The 20260-nt window shown below is 40.7% G+C and overlaps 1 protein-coding gene across 1 annotated transcript in view; it reads right to left on the bottom strand.

Annotated features, from left to right (window-relative positions):
* Nucleotides 1-468: 468 nt before the first annotated feature.
* LOC149318206 (2-acylglycerol O-acyltransferase 1-like) overlaps nucleotides 469-20260 on the bottom strand; it is a 31383-nt gene continuing 11591 nt past the window's right edge. Inside the window, exons 2-6 of the mRNA XM_089507746.1 lie at nucleotides 11822-12000; nucleotides 10917-11121; nucleotides 8360-8534; nucleotides 2688-2887; nucleotides 469-623 (exon numbers count right to left, since the gene is read on the bottom strand). Coding sequence (XP_089363872.1) covers nucleotides 469-623; nucleotides 2688-2887; nucleotides 8360-8534; nucleotides 10917-11121; nucleotides 11822-12000 — 914 coding nt within the window. The remainder of the gene's footprint in view (nucleotides 624-2687; nucleotides 2888-8359; nucleotides 8535-10916; nucleotides 11122-11821; nucleotides 12001-20260) is intronic.

The raw sequence follows: 20260 nt of genomic DNA on the forward strand, positions 1-20260 counted from the left end.
ATTCCTATGGATTGTACCAGTCTAGCACAATCCACAATCCATAGGAATCTATTTTCTTTGTATCATGGCAGTGGTTCTCAACTTTGGTCTTCCAGTTTTTTGGACTTCAACTTTGAGAATGCTGACATTAGCTATGCTGACAGGGACTTCTGAAGTTTGAAGCCCAAAACATCACAAGGATAAAAGACTGAGAAGCACTGCACTTCAGTAAGTTGTAAGAAAAGCATGATGATTCAGAAGATGAAGGGGAAGAGAAGCAGCCTTTATAGCCAATGACACATAGAAATCCAGAAGCTCCGTTTCATACAAAAAATGAATGCATATCAAGAATTTCTTGGAGGCCAGTAACTCCTTTCATAACAAGAAAAGTGTAACTCTTGAAAGCTCTGGAGAGAGTGAGACCGATGAAGTTAAATGTTTCTTTCCTCAGCAACAGGCATCTGCAACAGACTGTCCATCTGTTTACACTTATGTAAAGGTGAGAGATATGTGCTCAGGTATGCCATACTTTTCTTTGTTTTTGTCAAATAAGTTCTGTAGTTCCTGCAGATATTTCTCATGCAATTGGTCAATCTCTTCAAGAGTGGGATTGAGGTTCTGCTTCACAACAATAGGATTTCCAACTACAAAGTAATAACAAAAAGACAAGAATGATATTACCACCATTGTCATCTGTAGAAATGAGGGATGGAGTACATGTCACCCTCCACATATTGGATTGCAACTCCCAGAAACTGCAAAAATGGGCTATGGCTGATGCAATCCAGCAACCTCCGGAGAGACCACACATTCCTCAACCATGTTATAAATGCTCTGCTTCAAATTCAAGAATTTCAGGGTTGTTGTTTTTAATTAAATTGGCATTTTCAGCCTTTGCCTTGATTCTTGTTTTCCATGAAACACAGAGAAAAAATGATCCATATCTTTAAGTGTTTTCATAATCACAAGAGATCTCAAGGATGATCAAAAATATGAAACAAGGTGTGAAAGAAGAGAACACTGAAATACTATTTAAACTTTTCTAGTTATACAAGATGCCTTTCCTTCTTATGGGACACAGTCCATATTGGCCAGTAAGTCAAATGATAATTTTCTAGTTCAACAGTTCTGAATAAGCACCCTGATTGCAGATCTTTCTATTTCCAAAGGTTAGTGATTTTGCTCAAAGAAGACCAGAACAATTTTATCCTTCACATATAACTTGCATTTCCTAATGATTTTTGTTTCTTTTTGCAATTGCTTTCATTAAAAAGCTTGAGTTAACATCCTGAAACTTCAGCTCTATGCTAAAAAGATTCTTGCTGGATAGATTTTAATTAACAGTATCAAAGAAATGCACTCATTATTTGAAATTCTAGTCTTTTATGATAGCATTCACTCCCTTTTTCAGCCTTTTTTCCCAATGATCTCTGAAGGATTCTTAAGATATGTAAATACACTAAACCTCTCAACATCCTTTGTTTGCCTATCACATTATACTAAGAGGTGTACCAGAAAAAGTGCTATGTATTAGAAGAGTACTTCTCTTTATCAAGGGTTGAACCAGAAGTGGTTTTTAGTCATTTCTCCCTATCACTTCTTGCAAAAGTGGTTTGAACTTCTCTTCAAGTTCTTTAAATACCACTGAAAAAACAGTTTTACAAGATCTTAACAGAGCCTGTTCTTAGAAGTTTGTAATTTGAAAATGACATTAATACACAAAATTAAACACATGCTCTAATTCCTCCAAGGCCCACTTCTGAAATTATTTCCCCCCTACTCCTATCTTTAAGGTTTTCTCAGATGTCAGTGCCCTCAGTGACCAGATTACTGCTGCACAACTAAATGGGAGGAGAGGGAAATATTTGTATTGAAGCACTAAAAGCCTTTTCTAAACACCTGATGCTTCAGCTAAAAGAAAAGGCAAAATCTCATCAGTGTTTCGGACCAGACATAGGCAACCTGTGACACTCCAGATATTGTTGTACTCCAACTCCCATTGTAGTTACAATAGCCTATGATGAGGGATTATGGGGGTTGCAGTTCATCAACAACATCTAGAAGACCATAGGTTGCCACCTGTATTTTAAAAGAATAAATCCATCCTGTTTTAGGTAAGTAACCAGAACAGTAAAGCTTTATAACTCACTGTTTATTATCAATACACTTATTTGCAACTTCCACTTTGTCCTGGCTGACCAGAATGGTGATTATATCATTTCATTTTCACAACAACCCTGTGTGATAGGTTAGCTTGAAAGAATGGCTAAAGACAATGGAATTAACAAGATTCACATGTACCCAATGTTAGCCAGCCAGTTTCTTGGTTGAGGGGGAATGGAACCCATTTTTCTGGTCCAAATCCAGCACCCTATACCCACAAAACCTCACTGGCTTTGCAACAGATGGGGTATTGATAATAAGCAATACACAGAGGTACATTATATAGCATATTCAGAATGCACAAGCACACTATATCCTTCAAGCTACACATAAGTAAACACAGCACAACCAATGTGTAGAGAATTAGATAAAGAAAAGTCCATAAAAATTATTGTAAAAAAGCAAAATGTCATTTTCAAACATTCCTTCTTTTTAAACACTAGTGCACAGAAAAGATGGGAAAGATGATTGGTTAGGACTCATAGCCACAAAAGTATAGATTTAAATCTGTGTATATGGAATTGAAAGTTGCCAAACCAACATACCGACTGTGTGGATAGGTTTCCTATAAGGCATCAAGCCAAAACTATACTGAAAGATCCCTCTGCCATGAAACAAAGGCATAGCAAACCCCATAATCTTCTGCAGTTTCTCTTGCCATGTTCTGAGCCATGATCCTTTTGGGTTGGCTATTTGCCTGAACAATTCATTTTCACCAAAAGAAAACACTGGAACCAGCTGAGCCCTTTCAGGAAAACAAAACACAACAAAACACAGTACATTTCACTGACATGGTTTACACCAATGGTTTAACAAATAAATCAAGTTAAAGGGATCAAAAGGAGATTGTCACAAATCATAACATTCAAATACATCAAGTGCATAAAATCGCATTGTAATATCAGATGATTTTTTTTCTAAGTAATTTATTCAGTAATCTATTGGCCTTAGGTAAAGTTTAACAAAGCAGTAAAATTCAGCCACCCATTTATCCAATTGAATGCAACATGAGGGCCCCATAAACTATGTGTAATATAAACTATATTACAGAAAACAATGGGAATTAGGCCATTGGTGTCAAAATGAGTATTCCCCAGATTTCCTGCCATAGTGTATAAATATATAATTTGTCTGCTTGTAGTATTTTAATGCTGAATTTAATTAAGTATTGGATGATGGGAGGTGTTGTCACAAATTATTGACAGTGTTGGCTAGCTACATTCCTTGGGGTGGTTAATGGGAAAATGTGTGGGAAGTAGAGATTGTGCTGGGAGTTTCAAGGCTAGTCTTTGTTTCTCAGGCCATAAACAAAGAATGGAATTCTAAAAGCAGTAACTTTGAAATATCATAATGTACACATAAACCTGAATTCTGTTGGTTAGTCACATGTAGAGTAGAGCCATTAAATTAGCTGTTGACTAGTGAGTGAACATCTAAGTAAATCTCAATGAGTCAACAGGTCTACTCTAGATGAAACTAACAATAGGATATATGGTAGGCTATAATCAGAAATACAACTTATAACTCAGGTAGCACAGTTAGAGTTTGTTTGTTTGTTTGTTTGTTTGTTTACTGTAGTCCACTGTTACCAGCATTGGTGCCTTAAAATCCTAAATGTGGATGACTTTTCTTCTGATGACCTTATGCAGAGTGCCTGATGGGATACCTGATACAGAGTTCTCCATCACTGCAAGACGGGCTGGTCATATTGGCTATTGAAATATAGATCAAAGAGGCCCAGATAGGAGTTGCCAACAGAAAAGGGTCATTCACAACTTTGAGGCAGATTTATGGCCAGGATGTTTTGCCAGGCCAGAACCATTCTCACCTTGGATGACCATTCTCACCTTGAAGACTTCTATAGATCAAGCAATCTTTAATATGTAGATTTGGCTTTGCTTTGACATGTGGAAACAACTCTTCCTTCGCCTGAGGCAAGATTTTGCCTATTTAAGGTCCCTCAAATCTTTTGTCTTTGTTCTGTCTTAGAATCCAGACAGGCTTCATGTCAGTCTGAGTTCTGATATAGTTCCAATTCACTCCCCCTCCCTTCCCCTCCGTATTGTGGAGTCTTCATCAATCTGGACCTGGAGCACCGCCAGTACAGGTGAATATTCCCATTAGAAAGCCTCATGTTATCTATCCAGCACTAACTTACTATATTCCTGAATTCTTGGATGATTGTGTGAGTGTATGATTGTCTTATGTGTGAATGAATAATAAACAGTATGATAATGATAAATTCCCCAGACCACGGTCTCCTTATTATACCACCTTGCATAATATCTTGCATACTGTATGAATGCATAACTAATGTATTCAAGAACCATATGATGCAATGGTTTGCTCATTAGATTACGATGCTGAAAACCAGGGTTCAAATCCCTGGTCAGCCATAGAAACCCACTGGGTGACCTTGGGCAAGTCACATTCTCTCAGCCTCAGAGGAAGAGAAATACAAACTCTCTCTGAACAAATATTGCCAAGAAAACTAGGACAGGTTCGCCTTCAGGTTGTCATATGTTGGAAATGATTTGAAGTCACACAACAACAACAGATAAATAATGTGGGTTTGTGGTAGAAACTTCATTGCTCTTGATTTGCAAGTCTCCCCAAATTACTTAGATACATGTTTGAAAAATATATGCTTAAGGAGGCACAAGAATATTTCCTTTGTGGAAAGAGAAACATGATTTTGATGGCTGGACTCAGGAAACTGCAGCTGGAGACCTCTTCTTACCCAGGCATAAAATTACATGTAAGGAGAGATGCAATACATTTTGAAATCAGAAATAATACCCACAGGAAGGGAAAGGTCTGTAGGGCTGTTGTTGACTAATAGCCCATTTACAAATAGTGATTACAGACACACAGCAAAAAATAGGAAGTTACCACATATGTAGTTTCACTACTGCAATATGATAAAGTTCAAACCAGTTGTCTTAACTTTTTACACAAATAAGCCCCACTGTATTCAACTGGGCTTATTTTTGAGTAGGCATGCATAGAATCTTAGAGCTGAAAGGGGCCACAAACCACAAACAAAAGTGTACTTTACATTTAACTACAAGTACCCATTTGGTTCTTGTTTTTCACAGTGCAGATGATTTCATCTCATCCTGGTTAATACTTGGATGAAGAATTTCCAAAAGATACTATGGCGGGTTATAGACCGCCATTAAAGTACGCACGGAGCGCGTACTAGGGTTAGGGAGGTGCGGTGCTTCCGCACCTCCCTAACCCTAATACGCGCTCTGCGCATAAAAAATGACGGCGGCCGTTCCAGATGGCCACCGTCATGAGGACGTCACGGCCGCGCCGGCTCTACACGGGGCGGCGCGGACGTGACGTCCTCGCTCCGTGCCAGGGCACCTAGGGTGCCCTTTGCACGAACCAAGAAGGAGCTCCATTTCGGAGCTCCTTCCTGGTTTGAGGCGCCGCTTTGCTTCGCTGGGCACAGCCTTCAGACGGCTGCGCCCAGCGAAACAAGGGAGAAAGGGGCCAAGCGGCCCCTTTCTCCCCCTCCACGCCGCCGCGGGGTGTCCTTGGGGCTTGAAGCCCCAAGGACACCCCTTTTCAGGCAGCCGGGAAACAGCGTTTTGCCGCTTTCCCGCAGCCTGAAAAGCGGCGGATCGGGGCCTCAGCGGCTGCCGTTCTGGCCACTGAGGCCCCGATACACCGGGGGAAGGGGCGAGTACAGCCCGCCCCAAATAGGCGGTCTGTAACCCGCCTATGGGTCTCTAAAGTATAGCTACGAAAGGATCTTGCACAAAACCCTTGAATCTAGCCTATTGAAAAGACCAGCAGTTCATGTCCTTTGCCAAAATCTGCTCCAGGTCTTGTTTTTAGAGAGAGAATGGAGCTCCTCCATCTTCTGCTTCCAATTATGAAGTCTATTAGATTTTTATATTATGCATCAGATGACATCTATGTGAACAGTTGCCTCTTTGGTTGCTTGAGGAATGTGTTTGTAATGAATAAGCTATTGGCCCAGCAAAATTCAGTCACTCTCCTGCTTCATTTCTTGATCTTACACCAAATTTTCCTACAATCTTTGAATTCTACTCTGTTTCCCATTTTTGCATTTCAATCACCTATGATTAATCAGAAATCTTGTTTTGATATGTGGCCAATTTCCTTTTGGACTACAGTATAGAATCTTTCAATTTCTTCATCTGCTTCTGTAGCTGGAGCAGATATGTTCTGTTTCTTGTTTATGTCAAACTTCCTTTGATTCATGCTTTTCACATTCCATGTTCCTATGTGTTGTGCAGCTTTGGACTTTCCTTTCACCTCTGAGCACACAAACAGCTCAACATCTTTTTTGCTTGTCCAGTTGCATCATTAGCAGAGTGCCACTCATAGTTGCCCTCTGCTATTGCCCAGTAGTTTGTTGACTGCCTTCTGATCTGTCATCTTCTGGCACTGTCTCTTGTTTAGTTTAGGATTGTCTCATTATAGGGTTTTTAACATTAAAATGAGGCTTACTGTGCCTCCTTCTATGCAGAACTAGCAAGTTTTCATTATGATAACACTGTAATTCTCTCTACCATGTGTCACCCCTGAATACTACTGCTGCCCAGTTTCTGTTGGGCACTTTTAGTCCAGCTCTGCAGCAAAAGCCTGTCTGACATGTGAGACCCTAGCAGCAGCACTTCTCTCATCAGAACAGCCTCTTGCTTTACAGGTACATGCCATCCCACCAACATCGAAAGGAAGTGCCACAGCTGGTGGATGAATCCTACCCAGCTCATAATTGCCTATGTGGATTATAATAATTAACAAAATGTGTGTTGTGTAGCACCTAGTGATTTTAGGTCCTTTATAAATCATCACCATCAATAATAATGATGGCGACATTACAGAACCTGGGGTGTCTTTAGATTTTCTAGCAGTGGTGCTCCCACATCTCTGTAGGAATGCCAGAGTTGGTCTACAGCTAACTAACCATAGTCAACCATTGCATTTTCTAACTGGTAGATGCTGGAAACTGAATTCCAAAAAGTAGAGGAAGCACCACTAGCACTCTTGCAGGGAAGGCCTGCAGAGAAAAGCACCACCAAGACTCCTGTAGAGAAAAGAGAGACCTGTTCCATCTTCCACTCCTTTGGTCTCTCTTCTCTAGGCTGCTGCCTGACTGTCTGCCTGCTTCTTGCTGAGTAGAATACTAGCAAAAATTGGCCCCAGGTTCCCCTGCAGTTGGTGAGCATCACCTGTATCACCTAAGTCTCCAGTTGGTGAGCATCACCTGCCCTCCTGCCTAAAAGGGATACAAGGTGCTGCCTGGATGGTCTGACGGAATCAGTACAATCTGGAGGAAGCACAGTCATCACTCCTGCAGGGAAGACCTTCATTCCTGCAGAGAAAAGTACCAAGACTCTTGCAGAAAGAATAATCCATTATAGTGATGAGCAACTAATAGGGATTTTGTTTTTAATAAATTAGTATAACAGTATATTATTTTAGTATACAGTTGTCCGTCCATATTCACTAGGGTTAGGGGCACAAGACCCCCGTGAATATGGAAAAAACCGCAAATAACAAAAACACCATGTTTTTATCTGAGAGGACACCTCTCTAGGAATCTCTAGGTCCTCCACAGCAACTCTGTGGTCAACATCTGACAGACACTGACCATAGAACTGCACTGGAGGAGCTACAAATGCTAGTATAGTATTCTCTCTAGGAATCTCTAGGTCTTTCAGTGCATCTTTTAGTTAAATTTGACCATAGAGTTTAACTGGAGGATTTAGAGATTCCTAGAGATAACATATTAATCAAATCCGTGAATAAGCAAATCCGTAAATATCAAAGCCGCAAATATGGGGGGATGACTGTATTATAGTGTGTTATATTATTTGTTCTTGATTTATGTGTCTATTGTTAGTGAAAAGGGGATTATAAATAAACATTATTATTAACTCTTCCAAGCCCCAAAGAGTTTCCTATGTTTTGGGAGAACCCCCACTAAGGAATGCAGACCTATAACTGCTTAGGAAACAAGGACAAATAGCCTAAGCTGCCTTAACAACAGATACACATACACAACACATACACATACATAATATGAAAAGTTTACTGCTGGGGTATAGGTGAGTGAACTGTTTATTTGAGGTGCATAAATTCATTGTCAATCCAAAAACAAGTTCTTAGGAGTTTTTCTGAGACAATACCCTGTGCTACAAATTTGATATGAAAATTTAGTTATGGAACTTACCCATGTTTCAAGGCTACTTTAATGAATCCTTTCCTTTTGAGAATATTAAGAGTTAAACTTCCAGGACGGGCATCCAAAGACTCTTCCGCTCCTCCAATTACAATCACTGCAACATTTCCACCCTTTTCACTGCTCAGCACATGAGACACACTCTTCTTGGATGCTGAAACCACTCCTTAACGTGTAACAATACAAAACCAAAAAGCCCAATGAATTGATCTGTACTATGGGGAATCTTAAATGTATTTGTGACCACAGTACACAAATTAATCTTAAAATTAAAAAAATAATGCTGCAAACAGCAGTTTCAGGGTTGCTGCTGGAGGATTTTCATGGGCAAGAAGAAAAGGTTAAATACTGTAAAACATACTGTAATGACTGGCATGATCAGATCCAGATTAACTCCTCACACACACCCCACTACCCCCATTCCATTAAAAAATATAAAAAGGAGAAATCCAGACATGGAGTGCAAATATGAATGAAATGAATGAATGAATGAATGAATGCCTTTATTTCAGTTAACAAAGCATAGGCAGTATAAAAAACAAAACAACAGCAACAAATTAAATAACAGCAAGAGTAGTACATACACAGCATATAAATGAACATGTAAAATACATTATAACAAGGGTTTTGTTAACAGACTCGCCACTTCATAGTCCAACCCACCCCAATTTTCCATAAGTGTTTGAGCCAGGAGAGAACATCACTACTCGCCTTTATAGCACATGACTTTACGAATTTTTATAGCAGAGAAAATAAACTTTGCGACTTCCTCTGTGGTCTTTTTTGTCCTCATCTGCCAATAAAAACTTCAGGTACCATTCAGAGGTTCTGCCTGGATGTCTATTTAATAAAGGAGTAATTAATCGTAGTCTATCATAAAATATACAATAAACAATGTGAGATATGGATTCTGGTTGGCACTCTCCACATGGACAAATTCTATCCTTATATTCAGTTTGATGGAAACGTCCCTCTAGCATAGCTGAAGGAATTGCACTGAACCGGCCTTTGCTGAATGCCAACCAATATTTGGAGTTTGTTAAATTTTCCAAATAAGGGCTTCTCGGCCTTTTGGCTAAGATCAAGTGCAGGAGTGCAAATACAAATTTAACATTACATTTTGTTTGATATAAAACATGCACAAATTAAATGGCATTAAACTTATCTTCAAAGTGAGCATACAAGAATATTGCAGAAGACTAGTGTTTTGGAAAGTTACTTTTAAAACATAATTCTTTACAATTCAAAGGTAGCAAAAGTAGTTGAACCAGTATGGCATAATGGTTTGAGTACTGGACTACAACTCTGGAGAGAAGGATCTGAATCCCAGCTCAGCCATGGAACCCACTGTGTGACCTTTGGGCAAATCACATGCTCTCAGCCTCAGAGGAAGATAATGGCAAACCTCCTCTGAACAAATCTTGCCAAGAAAACCCCAGAATAAGTTCACCATGATAAGTCACCATAAGTCAGCAATGACCTGAAGGCACACAACAACAGAAGTAGTTACACTGTAGCTATAATTTTAGAGAGCAACCCTATTTTGTCATTATCCAAATGCACTTCAGATAGTTAATTACTATTTTAAAATACCAGAATGCTATTTCCCCCCCCCCCAAAAAAAAATACAAAATTGAGAACGATGCAACCCTCCAAAATTTATTTGAAATTATGAAGAGCCTTCTAGAGACCAGAATCTAGATGCAGGAATGGGAAACTTCAGGCACTCTAGAGTTGGACTCTGTGATTCTGTCTATCCCTCTGTTGTCACCAACTATATGGTTCTCCTAGCCACTGCCACCAAATGTGAGGGCTTCCATTTATACACACCCTCTGCCACCTTATCTTATTAGATTGTTGCAGAATAGCTTTTTTAAAAAGGGGGGACACTATTGAAACTCTTAGCTCCTAATTAAACTTTGTTAGCTCAAAAGGAGAGTCACAGTTTCCTTGCATCTATGCTCTAATATTCCTTTTATATAATTTATTTAAACAACTTCGCACCAAGTTACTTCCGTCCAGATGTGTTGGATTAAAAATCATGTCTCCTCATGTTGCTTTGTCCTTCATCCTACCCTGACCCATGAAAAGAAATGGCCAAATTCATACCAGTCTGGTGTCCCCCAAATGTACTAGACTACAACAGAGGTGGGCAACTTTGGTAAATCTGTGGGCCCTAAGGTTCAGCCCAACCCTTACAACATGACACACTAGGTCCAGAAACTGTCAAACCCCTAACAAAATAAACAAATCAGAATCAGAAGTGCCTCTGTTTGCCCTCCCTTGCAAAATAACTGTTATTTCTGGAGCCCCCCCCCCCCCAAAGAGTAGGAAAACTCATTTGGGGAGAAACAGACCTGGTAGGGACACCATGGTCTCCATGGTGCCAAGAACCAAGAACAAATGGCTTTCACCTACCCCAGACTAAGTTGACAGACTATGATGGAAATTGTAGTCTAAAATATCTGAGGAATGCCAGGTAGGGGTGGCTGGTTAAAAAGAAAAACTCAGTTTAAGGCAATTGGTAAAGTAATCCAATGTAACTTACCACCACACATAATATAATCTCTGAAAAAAGGGCATCGAAACCAGAAAGGCACGATGTGGAGGTAAGGAGTCAGACCAGGGAATAACTTCTGAAATCCTGTGTGCTCTGTGCAGAAGTTTCCAAAGGCTCCAGCCACAAGGACACCATGGGGATGGAATCCAAAGAGGTAATTTTGACTTGGATCCAAATCAGAGGTTTTTATTAGCTGAAATAAACACATGTTGAAATGGTTACTCTTGTTTGTTAACAAGAGATGGGGGAAAAGATTTTTGTTGAGTGCAGGCATAGGCACCTCAACTCCACAATGCTGTCATTGCATAATCTACATATCTTTATTCAGAAATTAAAACCAATTCTGTTGCAAAAGATTTGCTCTGATGTAAATGCACATTATTGCATTATAGATTTGGAATGCATAAGAATTCTGCAGCCCTGTGCTTGTTTCTTGAGAAACACCATTGTCATTGTTAATACATTTATATGCCTGTGAATATGTATGCATATGTTTTGCTATATCTGATCATCTACTTCTGCCTAACCAGACATTTTTATAAATATATTTACTCTAAGGTAGCTTTCCCATTTCAAGCAAGAGGTTTAAGAGGACAATCTTCTTTACAGTATTGGTTCAGTCTGGAGCATGAAGAAGTTTCTTTTTGGCCTATAACTTCCAAACTCCTCTAGCTAGGCTCAGTGGTTGAGGTACTGCAGCTTTCTAAAAGGAAATGCACATGAGTACTACTCAGGATAAATTACACACTTTTTTCAGTTATATGTTTGAGACATATACCAGTAAAACCAAAAAAATGAGGTCTTGCCATGAATCAGAATTGAATTTAATTTGGGTAGCCGGACACCCAACCATGTATATTCGCTCTGGGCTTGTTTTTAGTTGTTATACTCACATGAATTGGAAAGTAATCCTTGAAATATCTCCACACTGTCCAGTTTCTGACCCACTGAGATCTCCTCCCTCCAGTCTGGGGTGTTTCCCAATCAAGGTAGAGCCAGAGTGCATAGAACACTGATATAAACCAGTAATCTCCAAAAATGAAGATCATAAAGATTACACAGCAACACTGTGCTATAAACAAAAAAGGAAGAAAGTCGTATTACAAATCTCCACTCAGAATTTAATCTCCACATTAATTTCCTTTTCTTTTCCTCTTCCCTAGACATTCATAGCTCTTTGCATGGGGGTGGAGACACTCACCACTCCATCCATCCACAATATCCACTACTGAATCACAAATACCTGAAAAGAGGAGCTTGCATGAATACAACTGCAGATGCACACTAGGGCCTGTTACAGACTGCCAAAATAAAGCTGCTTCGGGTCTCTTTGGAGGTATGCTGTTTAAATGATGCATGCATCCTAAGAATCCAGAAGCTGCACCAAAGCTGCACTCCAGTGCTTAGGAATGGAGTGTGGCTTTGGCGCGACCTCCGGACTCTTAGGACCCATGCATCATTTAAATAGCATACCTCCAAAGAGACCCAAAGCAGCTTTATTTTGGCAGTCTGTAACAGGCCAATGAATCACCTCTTTTCAAGTGTCCTTGTACACATGAGAAACAAGTCATCACAGACTAATCTGATCTCTCTTTTTTTCCTTTTTTTTAGATAAAACAAAAAATGAACTTTATTGAACAAAGGATTTGAACAGATGTTACGTGAACTGAATGGCATTAAACAGCTGTTAGTTCAAGCACGTGTTACTTCTTAGAGGTTATTTTGTGTCAACTGTTAAACTCACTACAGAGTATTACTGTTATTAGATTTAAAGGACACTGGCACTGTCCTACTTGCCTACATTCCTAAGCTTATACACAATAGAATTGCCACTTTTTTCTTTTCTTGATAAAATTAGTAGCTTGGTAGATGAAGGGAATGTTGTAGATATAGCATATCTTGATTTCAGTAAGGCCTTTGACAAGGTCCTCCATGATATTTTTTGCAAACAAGTTAGTAAAATGTGGGCTAGACAATGAATCTGTTAGGTGGATTTGTAATTAGTTGACCAGACCAACCCAAAGGGTGCTCAACAATGGCTCCTCTTCATCTTGGAGAGAAGTGACTAGTGGGGAGCCACAGGATTCTCTCCTGAACTCAGTGATATTCAACATCTTTATCAACCACTTGAATGAAAGAATAGAGGGCATGCTTATCAAATTTGTAGAATTAAAAGGAGTAGCAAATACTGAGTAGAGGATCAAAATTCAAAATGACCTTATTAGATTAGAAAGCTGGGCCATACAGGGAAAAGGGATAAAAGAGAATGTGTACACTGTAATGAGATGAAACCTTAGTTTGTTTTAGAGGAAAGGATATAAACTGACTATAAACAAAGAAACAATGGTTTATAAATGAAGCTCTGATTTTCTTTCCTTGTTTAAAAAAACCTCCATATTCTGTAAAGCATTCAAATCAAGTGCATTTGATATTTTGCATAATATGTTCTGTATCCAGAATCCATTTATTTATTTATTTATTTATTTATTTATTTATTTATTTATTTATTATTTTGCCGACTGAAGTGAAGACCAGTTGAAATGATGAGAAAGAAAGACAAGAAAGAAGAAAAATGAGTATGGATCTTTGCCCAATGAGGGTGACTAAAGTGCTTTAAAAGTGAAATCTAAAAGCCTCACGCCATCTGCTAGCAGTCACAGTTTCATTTGAATGTCTGTAAACCTTCCTCATTTCTGTTGGAATAAGAACAAGATTTATAACTTTAGTCATTATAGGTTTAATGACCATTATAGTGCTAATGCTGAGCTACTGAGCTAGAAATGATCTTCAGCTGTGTGTGTTATCCTAATCAGCTGCTGAGCCTTCATAAAGCTAGCTTTAGTATGTGATTCATCCCTCTCCCTTTTTCTCTAATCCTTTTTCTTTGCATTATATTGTGTTACCCTGCTTCAATTTAGTTTATATTGGCAGGTTACACACAGCCATTAAAGTACGGAGTCAGTCCGTACTAGGGTTAGGAAGGTGCGGTGCTTCCGCACCCCCCCTAACCCTAGTACGGACTGAGTCCGTACAAAATGGTGGCTCCCCTTCCACAAGGGGGCAGCCATGACGACGTCATGACCGCGCCGCCTCTACACGGGGCGGCGCGGACGTGACGTCGCCGGTCCGCGCCAGGGCGCCTAGGGCGCCCTTTCCGCAGACCAGGAAGGAGCTCCGTTTCGGAGCTCCTTCCTGGTTTGTGGCGGCGCTTTGCTTCGCTGGGCACAGCCTTCAGATGGCTGCGCCCAGCAAAGCAATGGAGAAAGGGGCCAAGCGGCCCCTTTCTCCTTCTCCCTGCCACCGCAGGGTGTCCTTTGGGCTTGAAGCCCCAGGGACACCCCTTTTCAGGCTGCGGGGAAGCGGCGTTTTGCTGCTTCCCCGCAGCCTGAAAAGCGGTGGATCGGGGCCTCAGCGGCTGCCCGCCCCAAATGGGCGGTCTATAACCCGCCATTATTTGATATATGTGTTGTATTATTCTGCTTGCCATTATTGCTCTTGTTCATTTTGTATCTTTTGTTTATATTGGTTGTGAATACTTTTGTTATATTCTGTTTTGTTATTTTTAAGCAGATTTAGATAACAATTATTTATAAAAGCTTTTGTTTTGGGCTTTACATTTCCATTGTTTTAACAATTTCAACTCAATGCTGTAATCACCACAACTTCAATTTCAAGTCAGTTTTTCTTCCCTCTTCCACATCCACACCTTCTCTCTCTCTCTAAACATCTAACTTGATGTTAGGATATAGGGATCTCACATTTGCCTGCATTTTACTGCTTCTTCAGCTGGTTTACATTGCTATGGATTTTGGAAGGCTTTAAAAGAGAATGAAAACTGGGATTCTCAGAGCGTTCAACTCCAACAGATTCAGAGTTTGCTCAGTAATCTCATGTGTGTGGGAAACATATAAAAGCGTAGCTTATTTCAGAAACTATCACAGCCATGATCATTTTTTTGCCTTTCCCCTGTTTTTTTTCACATCTGTCACCAGCCCTTCAAAAGTATCTTGGGGCTCATTTATTCTACAAGGTGAGATGAATGTATTGAGTTTGTGGTTCAATGTATTCCTGGCACGAAGATGACTCAACAGAGTGTCACTTGGCTTGACAGAATTACCACCTTTTCAGCTCCTTGGCAGGCCTCCATGTGGTTTAACAACAATATGACCTTGAGACATGCAAGTCACACAATGCAGAGATGGCTAGTGCCAGAGCAGGCTATTCAAAGAACTCCACTATCAGATAGCAAGAACAGTTTGTGGGTTGTATTTTAACTCTCCAGCTCACCCTGGTCTCCAGTCTAGCAAATGTGAAGCCCAGTGATCTCCAAACTACTAAGCTCCAAACAAATACACACCCCTATTGTGTCTGTCTGAATGGGCTATTAGCCAAAATTACTGTGAACCCATGACTCAAAAAGATCAACAAGAATCACTCAAGAGGTTTTCTTAAGATGCTTTGACAAATCAACAGCAAGTTGATGACTAAGTTGTGCAAACCTTAGACAATAGAAGATTCTTGGTCAAAAGTGACAGACTGGATAGCAATACAGACAGCTCTGAATGAGTAAGTGACTGGTTAGGTACTACTGGAAGGTTCTATAAACCAGGAATATAGCTAGGGACAAGGTAAGCATACCTTAAGCTATAGGTAACTACTATTTTATTCAAAAAAGTCAGTGTGGTGTAGTGGTTTGATTGTTGGGCTATTACTCTGGAGACCTGGGTTCAAATCCTGGTTTGGCCATGGAAACCCATTGGATGACCTTGGGCAGGTCACACTCTCTCAGCCTCAGAGGATGGCAGTGGCAAACCCTCTCTGAAAAATCTTGGTAAGAAAATCCCATAGGTCACCATACATTGGAATGACTTGAAGGCACGCAGCAACAACCACAAGATCAGGGGGGAGCGCCTGGAGATTGTTGATGCAGAGAAAGGGGGAGGGAGAAGGAAAGGGAGGGGGGAGAGGGGGCAGGTTTAATCCCTATTTGGTCAGTATGAAATCTATTTCCTATCAAACATGAGTGAGGATCAGGGCCATCCTGCATAGTTCTGTCCCAATGTGGCATTCCCCTTTCATGCTCAAAACAGAAATATATAGTAACATGCCACCCTGACATCATAAAGCAGGCCTATGTGCTACAAGCTGGCCCACATGGGAGGCAAACAAGTTTATTAATGCCTGGACTTTTGTTTTTGGAATTCTGAACCTAGGAATATGTTATGGGTAGCAAAACTAAACTGAGTACACTCTCCCCCCCGCCCCCGCCCCCGCCCCCGCCCCCGCCCCCACCCCCACCCCCATAGCTATTTGTGGTTTCTGTAGGCTTTCTACATTTCTGCAGCATATCTTCTGGAAGTGCATGGCAGGTGATTAGACTAAATAGCTGTAATGACCCCTTCCATCTCTAAGATTCTGATTCTCATCTGGGGCTGCAAGGATGCCATTTTGTTGTTGCTCCTGTTAAATAACTGGGAGTCAGAAATCTTTCTGAGCTACTGCAAGTCTGCCAGGGAACTACAAACAGATCCAAATGTTGCTTCTACTCACTCCCGGTCTTCAGTATTTAATTTCAGTTTTGTCCTTTGCTGTCTTGAACAAACTGGCTCGCTTCCTCTGTGCAATTCTTTCTCCCATAATGGATGTTTGGTATTTTCCAGGGTTCAAATTACGTTTTCCAGATGCTAGACCTTGGCTCTGAGTTTCAGTGCTTCACCTATCTCTTTTAGGCACCCAATTAAGATGAAACCCAGTTTGTGACTGCTGGCTTGAAAATATTTTCTAAAATCTTTTTGTTGGTGCCTGCTGCTGCAGGCTGCTTTGGGATCCATAGACTCCCCAGGGAAACCTTCCAGAACCAGTTTTCATGCATCATGGAGTGCAATGAGATGTGGGTTTACACTAACAATGGATTTGGTAAGGATGGTGGAAAATCAATAGCACCTTATCAAGCTGTAGCATGTTCCTTAATTTACAAAAAATAACACCTTTATGTCCTGTATATCTCAATCCTGAACTAGTTGAAAAATCTATGTACAGCTGTATGGATAAGCAGTAGTTCAGCCTTCCATAACTCAGTGCCATGCTAACTGTAGATCATAGCTGGAATCCTATTGGTTAGCACAAAAGCAGACACATCACATTGATTACTGAATGGTGAATTAATACCTAGGTAAACCCAACTGACTAAGTGACTTTAGCCTAGTTGAGAGTAAAAATGGTTTTTAAAAAAGTTAAAAAGTCCAGCACATCTGGATGACTGTACTGGGGAAGACTGCTAAATTTGTTGATGGGTAAATGCATTTTTTTGCTGAAGGAAGAGTCTGGAAAAGTACCTTTTGTACTATACCCTCCAGAATCCCCCACTGTTCATGGTGGCTGGAGAATTATGGGAGATGCAGTAAAAAAAACCACCCCAACATTTTGCAAGCTCTGTCTCTCAGACATTTTCCCTCAGGACATAAGTTACTTTCTGGAACAAATATCCTTGTGTTGTGTGTCACCCCTAGCACAGACAAAATAGAGGACAGGGCACCAGTTTCTCTCTGGTTTAGACACTTTTTTGTACTCTAGAGATTTTGGTGTGTACATGCATGCAAGTTCCTTGCTTCCCTAAAGGAAGCAATCTGGCTCAAAATAAAGGGGGCCATAAGTGCAACATCCCACATAGTTTGCTGATTAAATTCTGTGGTGTTGCCCATGGTTGGTCCAAGTTATTTTGCAATCCTAAGCCAGAAGTACAAGATGAGAGACCTCAAATGACCCTACAGAAACCAATTGGACTACCAGTTGAAGGTTACTTCTGTGCTCATGAAGTTGTTGCATTTACCATCCTCTCCTGAGGGCAGCAGACTGGCTTAGATCATGCAGGGCAGTTTGCCCAGAATATATAGTATTACTCTGTCCTCAGGGGAAAGGTCAGGTGATTGCTGTTCCATTTGACATCATCCCTCTGAGCAGATCACCTCATTCTGCCTAATGATAGGGCTGGTCTTGATATCTGTGTTGTGGGATAGATATAAAAATGAGATTTTGCAGGTGTGGATTCAAGGAGCCATATCATTGGACAAGAACTCAGGAACAAATTAATTAATTAATTAGTTAATTTAATTTAACATTGCCATGATAATCTTTTGTATTTCTTAAAATCTATACTGTATTCCTTTCAATTTTATAACTCATTTCTACTCCCAATTCTGGGAGAAGCATGCTGTATAAATAAAGCTAATAAGAATTAAGGGAGTAGTGTACATCCTGCATTATAGACTGTGCCAAAATATGACCAGCCTGTTTCTAGCATGGACTGCAGCTCACAGTTTATGCAGCCTACAATGAACCCAGCTGTCTGCTGCTGGTTTTACTTCTAATTTTGTTCTCTGGATTTATCTTTTTTTAATCTGACTTGTTTCATTTTGCCTTTATTAGATGTATTTGCCTGATTTACTTTTAAACTGCTTGTTTTACTATTATATTGCTATTTTGTATGTTTATGTTTTTGATTTGTAAACCACCCATAGAGCTTTGGTTATTGGACAGATAACAAATACAACCATTACCAATAACTGGCTGAATGAATAACTAAGGGCTTGTTCCCACTATCAAATACAGCAAATTGCAGTTTGGTGCAAATGACCCTCATTCCCATTTAAAACCACTTCCTGTCCTGATGTGATCGAATCCGGTCGTGATGAAGCAAGGCAAAGGCAAAAGAACTGGTTTTTCCACACATTAGCTTAAAAGAGGGTCTTTTTAAAAGAATAGATTCTGACGAATGTTGAACAAGTGCGAACGACAGATCAGAATCACAGTGTTCTGGAGGGAAAGGACTAATGGCAGAGGGGTGTTTACCATCCCTCCCCATTTTTTGAGAGATGTCATTCCCCCCCCCCCACCTTTTCATTTATTGGTGTGACTTTTGGTTGATTTTTTAAAAATAATAATAATAAAATTAATCGATGAAGTGATAGAATGGTTTAGCAACTGCTTGCAAAGGTGCTAAACCACTCTATTGCTTCATCAATTAATTTTATTTACAAAAAAGAAAAGAAAACATGCTGTGTCCTCCTTCCCCAAGCCTTCCTTGGCCCCAGTGCCCTTCCTCCCCAAGCTTTCCTTGGCCCTGGTGCCCTCCCTCCCCAAGCCTTCCTTGGCCCCAGTGCCCTCCCTCCCCAAGCTTTCCTTGGCCCTGGTGCCCTCTCTTAGCAAACCTTCCTTGGCCCCAGTGCCCTTCCTCCCCAAGCTTTCCTTGGCCCTGGTGTCCTCCCTTCCAAAGCCTTCCTTGGCCCTGGTGCCCTCCCTCCCCAAGCCTTCCTTGGCCCTGGTGCCCTCTCTTCGCAAACTTCCTTGGCCCCAGTGCCCTTCCTCCCCAAGCTTTCCTTGGCCCTGGTGTCCTCCCTTCCAAAGCCTTCCTTGGCCCTGGTGCCCTCCCTCCCCAAGCCTTCCTTGGCCCTGATGCCCTCCCTTCCCAAGCCTTCCTTGGCTCTGGTGCCCTCCCTCCCCAAGCCTTCCTGGGTCTCTTGCCTCCTCCCTGGTCCTTTGTCTTGCCCTCCATCCTCCCCGGCCTTGCTCCGTTGCCATCCTCCTCCTGCCTCCTTCTTCCTCTTTCTCCCCCTCATGTCACTCTGACACTCCCTCAGCCTCACTCTCTCAGCCTCAGGTCACACTATCTCAGCCTCCAAACCCCGCCCCCCCATTTCCAAGCTGAAGCTGCTGCTTACATCACAGATGATTGACAGTGGATTTTGAAGCAGCGCTAGCAGTGGAGATGAAAATCATGGCAGAAAAAAGCGATTTCACTGGGGTAAGGAAAAGATCCTCTTTCATAATGGGAACAGGGGACCTTTTAGAATTGCTTTCCAAATTGGAGCAAGGGAGAGTTAGGAACCAAATTAACCTCCAAGTGGGAATGAGCCCTAAATAAAAGGGAGCAGTTTTGTGCTAACCTTTTATCCTCCAGATGGGTTGAATTATCATTTCCTTAGTCCCAGCCAACATGGACATTGTTTATGCTGGCTGGGGACAATGGAAAGGCATCAAGGTGGGAAAGCTGCTGTATAAGACTTCAGCTAAAATATTTCCATGCTGTTTTTTTAAAAAAAATATTATTTTAAGATAACTGTTTTGATCAATGGTCATGTTAAATGCAGAGCTTCCATAATATACAAAAACAGAAAGAATGGGGTGCCTTAACCCTACTAATATTTATAAAATATTGAACTGCAAGATATGTGAAAGTACCTTCTACTAGAAAATTCTCATGTTGAGCTCACTTGTTCCCTCTTCAGGTATTTATTAAAAGAAAATAAAATAAAAATAAAGGGGAACTACTCTAG

This window comes from Sceloporus occidentalis, unplaced genomic scaffold (genome assembly GCF_023333645.1).
Source record: "Sceloporus occidentalis isolate IW3139 unplaced genomic scaffold, rSceOcc1.0.p SCAF_2, whole genome shotgun sequence".
Lineage (NCBI taxonomy): Eukaryota > Metazoa > Chordata > Lepidosauria > Squamata > Phrynosomatidae > Sceloporus > Sceloporus occidentalis.